The sequence below is a fragment of the Nycticebus coucang genome, chromosome 12 (genome assembly GCF_027406575.1).
Source record: "Nycticebus coucang isolate mNycCou1 chromosome 12, mNycCou1.pri, whole genome shotgun sequence".
In the NCBI taxonomy this organism is placed as follows: domain Eukaryota; kingdom Metazoa; phylum Chordata; class Mammalia; order Primates; family Lorisidae; genus Nycticebus; species Nycticebus coucang.
Window position 1 is genome coordinate 97107839 of NC_069791.1, and position 11223 is coordinate 97119061.

General features: G+C 51.6%; 1 protein-coding gene across 2 annotated transcripts in view; it reads left to right on the top strand.

Moving 5' to 3' along the window:
* The first annotated feature begins 1316 nt into the window (after positions 1–1316).
* The window catches only part of RAB40C (RAB40C, member RAS oncogene family), a 40164-nt gene continuing 30257 nt past the window's right edge, over positions 1317–11223 (top strand). For both annotated transcript variants that reach the window (XM_053556914.1, XM_053556915.1), the window contains exons 1-2: positions 1317–1394; positions 1540–1714. In XM_053556914.1, coding sequence (XP_053412889.1) covers positions 1573–1714 — 142 coding nt within the window. In that variant the 5' untranslated portion in view covers positions 1317–1394; positions 1540–1572. The remainder of the gene's footprint in view (positions 1395–1539; positions 1715–11223) is intronic.

The following is an 11223-nucleotide window of genomic DNA, read 5'->3' on the forward strand; positions in this document are numbered from 1 at the left end:
TGACACTGTTATGTTCAACTTCTCATACAAAACATTACCAATGAAGAGACCCCTCCCCGCCCCGGGGAGGCGGTGCTGCTACATTGGAGAGCCCGTCCAGACCTTCCCTGGTGCTTGTATTGCGGTCGCCTACGCACCGCTCTGGACCGAGCCAGTTTGTTGGGCTCTTGGAACTCAAAGATCGCAAGAAGCGAGGTCGGCCACACGCTGCGGACATCTGCAGTTCTGCCAGGGCTGCGCTGCCACGTCCAAGTCGTGGCCCATACCTGGGAGGCCTCGCCCTCAATCCGAGTCCCGCTCACCCAGCGGTGCCCTTGGCAAAGGCACCAGGTCTTAGAACCTCAGCGTCTCCACGTTTGTGGTGCGAACTCGCCGGTCTGGCCGCTGCCCCTTGCCCCACACCCTCTCAGTCCCCAGTCATTGCCCTCCTTGGCTCCAGCCACTACTCCCTGGTCCTCCCCTAGCCCTAGCTGTTGCACCACCCCCGGGTCACTGCCCTCATGGTCCCCAGTCACCGCCCCTGCTTTACCCCCGCCCTGCCCCCGTCCCTGCCCCGCCTAGTCCTGCTGCCAGGTGGAAGTCCCGCCTCCCCAGCTTCGCCAAGCGCCGATTGGCCTCCTCGTTCAGGGACCACTACGCTGCCTTCCCCTTCCCTAGGGTTTCTGCTGAGGCAGTTGGCGCAGCTTGCTAGGGGCTGTAGTGCCCGCAGACTAGGCCCATGGCCTCAGCTCGGAGATCACAGCCACCTTGCTCCGGGTGGATGGAGTGCAGGGGCGCATGCAACCAACCTGGAGCTCCAAGCTCCTGATTGGTGAGGGTATAGGAAGGGGGCGGGATGGACGGTGCGTGGGGAAGAGTTAGCGGAACTATGATCGACGTGCAGCAGTGACCAATGGGGATGCCTAGTGGGCGCACAGGCTGTTGTGGACCAGTGGGCGGGGTGGCCGGTGGCTTTGGATGTCGTGCGGAAACAAGCTGTGGGGCTGTACCAATTCTGATGGATATTCAGGAGGGCCAATAGTTCCGGGAAATTGGGAGGCGAGTGGCCAATGGCGACTGCGGCGAGGTAGCGCGTCCGTAGTCTCCGCAACTCTGTGTGGAAAACGGTGGGGCGGGGAGGTCGTGATGGACGGATGGATAGACCAATGGCTGCGGAAAACGGGCGGCGGGTAACCAATGGGAACGGCGAAGAGGGAGGGTGGGGCGACCGGAGGCTCGCAGCGCCGTGGGGGGGCATGATGGGGGCAGGGCGGACGTGACGGACGGGCGGAGGAGCCAATGGGCTTGGGAGGGTGGGAGGCAGGGGGCCAATGGCTGCGGCGCGGTCGGGGACAGGGAGGCACGGTGGCGCGGCTCTGTGCGGGAAGCGGCGGGGCGGCGGCGGTGAGACTGAGGTGAACCGGAGCGGCGGGCGGAGCCGGGTGGGTGCGGGTAGCGCGCGGGCGGAGGACGTGGGTCCCGGCGGGCGCGACCCGCGGTCCAGGGAGGCGGCGGGCCCTCCCCGGCCGCGGCCCTTGACGCGCGCCGCGGTCCCCTCAGGCTGCAGCTGTGGGTGCCGGACCGGGCGCGAGGATGGGCACGCAGGGCAGTCCGGTGAAGAGCTACGACTATCTGCTCAAGTTCCTCTTGGTGGGCGACAGCGACGTGGGCAAGGGCGAGATCCTGGAGAGCCTGCAGGACGGCGCGGCCGAATCCCCATATGCCTACAGTAATGGTGAGGCCGCGGGGCCGGGCCGCGCTCGGGCCCGGTTGCGCGGGCCCCGAGAGGGTGGCGACGGCTGTTTGCCCCGCGGTCCGAGGGCTGAGGCCGCCTGGCGCTGCCCTCCCGCAGCGTGCTGCCTGCAGGCACAGGCCTGTGGAGGTTTGTGGGGTGCCCTTTTTTACCGTGTCAACTCAGTGGAGGCCAGAGGCCAGGACGGAACAGCTGGACCAAGCCTTGGGTCAGCTCCAGGCCTGCTGGAGCTGAACACTGGGTCTGAGGCTGGGAGTCGGAGGGGTCCGAGGCACGGGTCCTGCAGGCAGCTTTCCCATGCGGACTTGGGGGCAAGGTCAAGGCCAAGTAGCTGGGGCTGCGTGCTGACCGAGCAGGGAGCAGGGGGGCCCTGCGGCCGCGTCCCGGCCTGGAGTCCCGCTGGGTGTAGTGGTATAGCCTGCGGTTCAGCTCCCCACCTTGCCCGAATGCTCAAATGGCCTGTCCCCACGGACAGATTGCTCCCCAGAGCTGGTCACCTAGTGCCCAAGAACGGACGCCTTGTGCTGGAGGGAGGTACCTTGGTAATGACGTTATAAAACGTTCTTTTATAACTTCCAGTGGGGTGGCTAAAATACACAACAATATGGATCGCATCACTAGCATTTGTTGAGCGTGCCTCTTCCTTTGGGTATTTGAGGTAGAGACGCTGGTTGTTAACAGCAACAGTGAGCTGATGTGATCAGCTCCCTCGGTGGTGGGGGCTTGGCCCCAGGCCAGACTGAGTGTTTCCTTACAAGATGAGGGACTGTGCTGATTCCAGATGGACTGGTGAGCAAGTCAACATCCAGGCTCTTCCATGCTCTTCCAGGCCCTTCCATGCTCTGGGAGTGCTGTCTACCTGATGGACTTTACTTCTCTTTGCTTTGTTTCCTGGGCTCTTGTCTGACTGCTCTGAGCTGACAGTCTTGCTGTTTGCTGAATTGTTTGCTTGTAAGCTGCTGGGAGTACAGATACCACGTCTCCCACTCTTTGTTGAGCTTGTCAAGGGTGCTGGGTTACCTAGACTGCCTCTCACACCCTTCCTCCAGGAGCAGCTTTGTTAGTGGATAGCAGCTCCAGGTTCTCTCTGAAGTTTGTGCTCTCAGTCTTAGCCTAGAGGAGGTGTTGCAGAGACAAGAGGGAAAGAGCCCTGGGTTTGTTTTTTAGGTTGGGGAGGGAAAGTGAGGTTCAGATGGTGAGCGGCCAACTTGCTTTTCCAGCAGTGCCATTCCTTTCTGGAGCCCAGCTCTGTGGAGGCCGATGGTGTGCATGTTTGTGCATGTTCAGAAGAGCGTGGGAGGGGATGGGCTTCATCAGGTGCACAGTGTTTTCCTGGGATGTTAATTTGTGCTTCTAAGGGTCATCTCAGCCCTGCTAGATAGCTTCCCTACTCCAGCCATGTGCCCACAGATACAGGCTAGAGACAGGACCTTTCTCTCTTTCCCCCTCCTTTCCTATCTCTTCCTTCCCTCCTTCTTCCTTCTTCCCTCTTTCCTCTTCTTTTCCTCCTTCCTCCTTCTTCCCTGCTTCCTCTTCCTTTGCTCCTTCTCTCCTCCTCCTCCTTCTTCCCCTTCATCAGATTATGGTGTATTGCCACACTTCCTATGACACCCTGACTGAGTGGGGCCAGTATTGTGTAAAGTGTGGAGACCTACCTACCTGGTTGTAAAGATGTCTGAGATTCACTGTGGGCTTGTCCAATAGAAGGGCCATCTACCAGAAAGGGTGAGGACAGCTTGCTCTTAGAAAGACTCCATATGTGGCCTGGCGCAGTGGCTCACACCTGTAATCCTAGCAATCTGGAAGGCCAATGTGGGTGGATCACTTGAGCTCAGGAGTTCAAGACCAATCTGAGCAAGAGTAAGACCCTGTCTCTACCAAAAGAGAAAAAAATTAGCCAAGCATTGTAGTGGGCACCTATAGTCCCAAACTCGGGAGGCTGAGGCAAGAGGAACTCTTTTTTTTTTTTTTTTTTTTTTTTGTAGAGACAGAGTCCCACTTTATGGCCCTCTGTAGAGTGCCGTGGCCTCACACAGCTCACAGCAACCTCCAACTCCTGGGCTTAAGTGATTCTCTTGCCTCAGCCTCCCGAGTAGCTGGGACTATAGGCGCCCGCCACAACGCCCGGCTAAGCAAGAGGAACTCTTGAGTCCAAGAATTTGAGGTTGCCATGAGCTGTGGCACCATGGCACTCTACCAGAAAAACAGAGTGAGACTCTGTTTAAAAAAAAAAAAAAAGAAAGAAAGAAAGTCTCCATGTGCTGTGAGGGCACGCTTAAAGTTCTCTGAAGGTGTCTTGCAACATTGAGTAGAGAAGGGAGAGCATCTGGGCTGTGGAAACATGCTCCCTGTATCTATGGGCCTTAAGGTTAAGAAATGCAGAGCAGTAGGAGTGGGTCTTTGTGGTCAGGTTGTGGGCTTGCCTACCCTAGGGGCTAGCACTCTTTTTTTTCTTTGAGACAGAGCCTCAAGTTGTTGCCCTGGGTAGAGTGCTGTGGCATCACAGCTCACAGCAATCTCCAATTCCTGGCTCAAGTGATTCTCCTGCCTCCACCTCCCAAGTGGCTGGGACTATAGGCGCTAGCCGCAACGCCTGGCTGTTTTTTGGTTGCAGCCATCATTGTTGTTTGGTGAGCCAATTTGAACTGCCAGCTCAGGTGTATGTGGCTGGCACCTTAGCCACTTGAGCCCCAGGCACCAAGCCAGGGAGCTAGCACTCTTAATCAGGGTGAAGTTGATGGATCTGAGAATACACAGGTTTCCTAAGGGAGACTGTTGGGTTTGGGAAGCTCTGGAGCAGCTACTTCTCAGGATTCAGCATTGCAAATTTGTTCGTCTTTGGGAGAGTCATGATAGCAGCTTTTGATTTCTGATCTTCTTATGAGATATATACATATATATTTTTTCCCCCTTTGTTGTCAGAAGCCTTCAGAGTCAGTGTTTCCAGGTTTCTTGTTTTTGGTCTAATCTTGCATGGCTCTTCTGACCAGGTAGCAGGTGACCTGTCACTGGTAGGTCCCCATCTGGTGAAGGGTATGCTGCTCCAACATGGCCCAAACCCTTCATGATCACAACTGGGTCACTTACCTGGCTTGAAGTCTTGTGTAGCATGTTCCTCGAACAGATATGTGAGCAAACATCATTCTCTCCAGCTTCACAAACAAGTGAGTCATGAAAAGGACCTTTTTTATTAGCACTGGCACCTAAAGCAGTGATGTGTGCCACACACCTAGCACCTGTCAGAGCCCCTGTGGCCGCTTCTATATTTAGTAATGTTGATGTATGCTGTTCTTTTGGATATCTGTAGATGTGGAAACCTTCCTCCCTGGAAAGGTTTTGCTTTCTTCTAAATACCCAGCAGTGGTTTTAGTACAGTGGTCTGTGCTCTCTTTTTTTTTTTTTTTTTTAATTTTTTTATTAAATCATAACTGTATATAATGATATGGTCTGTGCTGTCTTTAGCACAGAACAGAAGAACACTTTGTATAGAGATTCTACCTGGTACAGAGAACAACCATCGATTAGTCTTTTTTTTTTCTTTTTTTTTTTTGAGACAGAGTCTCAAGCTATTGCCCTTGGTAGAGTGCTATGGCACACCTTCGTGTGAGTGATGGGGGCCTCTAGCCAAGTACATTGTGGTTTGTATGCCCACATCCTAGAGGATGGGTTGAGAATGGGTTGATGAGAAGAATTCATGGGTATAACTTCATTTCTCTTTTCTGCTCCTTTGCGGTCAGTGCTAGTGGATACTGGTGAGTGATGCTCCTGTCCTTTGAGCCCAGGGAGTTGCAGGGAGAAAGAGAAGGAGGCAAATATGGACAATACAAAGTGAAGTTGAAGTTGTTGAAGTTTGCCATGGATGTTAGGCCTGATGGTCACTGAGATGTTTGTGGAGCCACACGATGCCTGCTATGTCCTGGAGGAGTGGGGACGCTGTGTGCCTGTGTCCCCATATGCTTTGGAGCTCTCTGCAGGAACCAAGGCCACAGGGCCACATCAGTGACCCAGAGGCCAAACCAGTATTCTCCCTGCTTCCAGCTCTGTGTTTTCACTGAACAGTTACAAGTGTTTCTTCTCATATGGCTTGAGGTTGCTTTCTCCCCTAGGTGACAAATTCAAGGAGAAACTAAATCTTCAAGTGCTTGTCTGTGTTGTTTCATTTTGTTGAGTGAAAATATATCTCTAGGCCATGCAGTCCGTGTGTGTCTTATCCATTGCATTATTTTCAACACTAGCTTTGCACATGGGAAGCACTGACTAAATTTGTACTTTTATTTTTTTGAGACAGAATCTCACTTTCTTGCTTCTGGTAGTGTGCTGTGGCATCTCACAGCAATCTCAAACTCTTGGGCTAAAGCCATCCTCTGGCCTCAGCCTCCCAAATAGCTGCAACTACAGGCACCCGCCACAGTGCCTTGGCCTCCCAGAGTGCTGGGATTACAGGCATAAATTTATACTTTTAGATGAATGAATAGCCTATGTGCCGCTTCACTGTACTAACTATTCCCTGGTGATGTTGTTCACACAGTTACCACACCAACTCTTTCAAGTCCTTAACTCTCTTTTTTTTAGAGACAGAGTCTAATTTTGTCGCCCTCAGTAGAGTACTGTGGCATCACAGCTCACAGCAACCTCCAACTCCTGGGTTTTAAGCGATTCTCTTGCCTCAGCCTCCCTAGTAGCAGGGACTATAGGCGCCTGCCACAATGCCCAGTTATTTTTTTATTGCAATTTGGCCCGGGGCATGGGGCCCGGGTTTGAACCCTTCTCCCTCAGTATATGGGGCTGGAGCCCTACTCACTGAGCCACAGGCGCTGCCCACAAGTCCTTAACTCTTTCAAGTCCTTTCTCTTCCGCTGTACTTGGGCACTTGTGTTTTGCTTATTTGCTCATTTTCTGGGGCAGTTTATTGGGGTTGGCCTCCCTCTGTTAGGTGCCGTTTCACCTCCTTAGTCTTTCCCCCTGTGGCTATAGACAGTTCACCAAGGCCTAGTCTTGACACTTTGTGTTTTTCTGCCTCATTTCATCCATTTGTTCCATCATCTATTCCTGGGTGTCTTACGATGCAGCAGGCACTGGGCCAGGAACTGAGGGTGCAGGAGAGAACAAAATAGAGTCAGTTTTTTCTTTTTTTCTTTTTGGTTTGAGGCAGAGCTGTCGCCCTGGGTAGCATACTGTGGCGTCACAGCTCACAGCAACCTCAGACTCTTGGACTTAAGCTATCTCTTGCCTCCTGCTCCTAAGGAGCTGAGACTACAGGTGCCTGCCACACCTGGTTGTAGTTGTTGTTTGGCAGGCCCAGGCTGGATTCAAACCCGCCAGCTCTGGTGTATGTGGCTGGTGCTCTAGCCACTTGAGCTACAGGCACTGAGCCAGAGTCAGTCTTTTCTTTTTTACAGTTTTGAGGAAAACAAGAAAGGGGACCTTGAAGTGAAGATGCATTGTGGCCAGCTTTGGGAAGTGCAGTGTGTGGGAGTCTGTAGGAAGGGTGTGGACGTGGGGGTCAGGATGATGGAGGCGAGCACCTGTGGTGGGTCCTGTGATGAACATGAGTAAGCTAGGCCAGTGGTGCTGTGACACGGGACCTGCTGGGGGTCACCAAGGTGCTCTGGCCCTTTCCCAAATTCCCTAAGTGGGAGTACCACTTGTCTTCTGAACTTAGAGATCCAGCCCGCTTCCTTCCAAATCTGCTGCTTTCCTGCCTTCCTGGGCAGACACCCTTGTCCCTGGTCAGAGGCTGCCTCTTCCATTTGCTCTGTGGCCTGAGTCCAGTCATCAAAGCCACCTCTTCTCCCTTCTCTGTGCTTCTCCTGCCCTTCCTGCCTCCCTACCAGCTGCTTTCAGTAGAGCAGGGCTGGAGAGCTCCCAGGGTCAGCAAACCACCAGTTTCTAGGAAGGTTTCCAGAGGCTACTCCTAGATCCGTCTTATGTGTGGAAAGATTGTATACATCTTTGCTGGAGATACTCACATTTCTGCTTGTTATGAAGATAAACCTGTCCCCACCTGAGGGGATGATGGGCTGGAAGGGACTGAGTCTCTATCTGGTTGAAGTTACCCTAATTGTGCTGCTTTGTAAGTTGTACTGCATGGTCTTTCCTAAATTTTCAGAAAACAGTTAAGTTAGTGGTAGAATGTTTAATTTTAAGTTTTCTCCAATCTTTGACACTTGCTGTAAGCTCTAGCAGATAACAGAGCAAATTGCATGGCAGGTACACAGCAGTGCCAACTGGGTCTCTCTTATAGGGTTGTGTGGTCAAAGTTGAAATTCTGTATTATGTACACATGTCATCTTTTCCATTGGCCCAGTTGCTTGTGGCTTGGATGATGAACTAAATTTAACAGTATTTCAGGAAGGAAACCATATCAGGGAGCTGAGAAGTGGGTGGGAAGGACGCAAAAGGAAGGATTAGAGTCCTTGCAAGTACTTTTGCGTCCTGTTCTGTTTGAAGATTGCAACTAGGAAGGTGAAAAATAGCTGGTCCCTGAAAAGCTACCACTTACCTAGGTCTGGAGACCATAAGTGAGTTGACATGGAGCAGGAAGGGGGTGGAGTCTCACCTAGGTCCTTTGTGCAGACAGTGCCCAGTATGCATGCCATGTACTGAGAGGTATTGTGACTTGGGGACCATGTTGGCAAGCATGTCATCCATCAGGCATTTGGGGAGAGTGACGAGGAAAGGTCTTCAGTGTCCATTGTCCTGGTGTAGAGAAAGCAGCAGAAAGAATGCAAGAAGAAGCTGGGCATGGAGGCTCACACTTGTGTTCCCAACACATCAGGAGGATCTCTTGAGCCTAGGAGTTTGAGGTTGCTATGAACGACACTGAAGCCACAGCATTTTAGCCTGGGCAGCAGAGTGAAACTCTGTCTCACAAAAAAAAAAAAAAAGAGAGAGAGAGAAAGAAAATAGAATGCAAGAAGAAACAAAAAGTACACCATTAGGATTTACTACCCTAGCAGTCAGGAAAACAATGTTCAAATCACAGAATCCAGGTTTTAGGGACCAGCAGCTGCAGGAGGAGGGCTGGCCGTGCCAACACTGAGGTCTGTGGGGTCATCCTTAGGGGCAGAAAGTAGGTGAAAAAGTGGCCCCTTCAGTCCTTTTGGTAGTGATGGTAAATACAAGAAAATAAGTGAACTCATCCACCTGGAATGATAGGCAAACTCTGATGTCTACAGTACACAGTTCTTTTTTACTAAGATCATAATATTGATCTATGGACATTTGTTCTCCAGAATGTAGAGGAGAGAGTGGGGCAATGGTGCCATGAAGGTCTTGGGGACCCAAGGGTGCAAACAGGAAGACAGTGGATGTGACCAGGTATTTTTGCAGCAGAGGGCTTTCTACCCATCAAGGTGCTACACGTTTTAATAGCAGGGAGATGATGGGGAGGTACTCGGGAGCAGCCAGGCCCTCAGGATGGTGCATAGGGAGTAGAGGTGTGTAGTGGCTTCTAGAAGGGTATTGTAACCAAGGTGTGCTGAAGGTGCCGTGTGAGAGAAGCCAGGAGCTGTGGAAAGGGCTGCTGGGTACAAGGAAGAGTTGGTCCTACATTTGTAAGTGACAGGAAGGAAGCAGAGTTGCCCGGCTCCTGGATGGCCTCTACCTTTTTCACAATGAATGTGGCCCTCAAACCAAGGAGTTTGAGAAGAATTTGAATCCCCAGGTGGGTAGCATGCTCCTGGCTACTTTGAGGAAGCAGAAGATGAAAGAAGACCTGCATATTAGAAATGATAGGCATTGAGTGATGCCTGTGGCTCAACGGAGTAGCCGCCCCCATATGCCGGAGGTGGCGGGTTCAAACCCAAACCCAGCCAAAAACTGCAAAAAAAGAGAAAGAAATGACAGGCATTTTACAATTTGTAAACATTTCTGGCTGGATGCCAGAACTTAGTGTCAACCCTGGACGGGGCCCTGTGCCAGTTGAGAACTGTTTGTGAGGTGGAGAAGCCATGCATCTTGGCTCAGAACACACGGCTGGTGGTTCTCAGGGGGTGGATGGCAAAGCCATTGCTGAGGTGACCACATTCCTTCCAGGGACACCTGGTAGTGTGTGTAATTCATGAGCTTCCTTCTCGTGGTCCCTATTGGGCTCTCGCCTGAATGATAGTAGTATCTGTCCCTTGGGTCAAGATGGAGTGAGTGCTTATTTGGGAGGATGGGTAACAAGGTAAATGACTTTGGGGATTCAAAACGCTTTGAATAGGCTTAGAGGACTGAATGAGTGCAGTGACACCAGGGTTGCTAAGGTTCTGTGCTAAAGTTCTAGAAAATCTCTGCTGCAGGAGAGGAGAGAGTGGTGCTACATATGTGGGACGCTGCTCTGCCTGTACTCCTGCAGCATCCTGCAGGCTAAGTTCTGCCCAAACCATGGTGGCAGAACCTATGAGCTGTGAGCTGGAGTCAGGAGAAGGGGAAGGACCTGATAGCTTGCTGGTCTCATCCCTAGTCGCTGCCCTGCGGACAGACATCTCTTTGGTCCTGAGACGTGTTTTCTCATGTATTCACTCGATTCTTAGCCTAGAGGGGTTATTGGACACCAAGTCAACTGATGTCAATGATTCTTGCCTCATTGTTTCACTTAGGGAGTGGTGGCTACCCATTGCTGCCACATCTCCTCCATCTGCCTGCTGGCTTGGCTGCTTTTGCAAATAGGCATTTCTTGGGTTTAGGTCAGTATGGACTCAGCAAGTTTTGTTCCTTCATCATGGATAACCCTTTCCTGTCTTTGGTTTGGCATTCATGTAGCCCCATTTTTTTTTTTTTTTGCCTTTTATTTATTTATTTCTATTTTATTTTATTATTATTATTTTTTTTTTGCAGTTTTTGGCCAGGGCTGGGTTTGAACCCACCACCTCTGGCATATGGGGCTGGTGCCCTACTCCTTTGAGCCATAGGCACCACCCTTTGTTTTTGTTTTTGTTGAAACAGAGTCTCACTCTGTCACCCTGAGTAGAGTACCATGGCATCATCATAGCTCACAGCAACCTCAACTCTTGGGCTCAAGTGATCCTCTTCCCTCAGCCTTCTGTGTAGCTGGGACTATAGGTGCCCACCACAGTGCCTGGCTGGTTTTTCTATTTTTAGTAGAGATAGGGTCTCACTCTTGTTCAGGCTGGTCTGGAACTCCTGAGCTCAGACAATCCACCCTTCTTGGCCTCCCGGAGTGCTAGGATTACAGGCATAAGCCACCAAGCCTGGTCCCTTGATACTGGGGCCTATGTCTTTGGCTGTGCCCTGTGTTCCCAGAATGTCCCCTGCTTTCTGGTGCAATCCAGTAAGTACTTCAAGCACATGTGGGTCTGCCTGCCCTGGAATTGGCTGTTTCTCTAAGGAGGCTGAGTTGTTTTGTAGGGAGAGCTTTTTTTTTTTTTTTTTTTGCAGTTTTTGGCCGGGGCTTGGTTTGAACCCGCCACCTCCAGCATATGGAGCCAGCACCCTACTTCTTTGAGCCACAGGCACCACCCTATTATATCAACTTTTTAAAATAC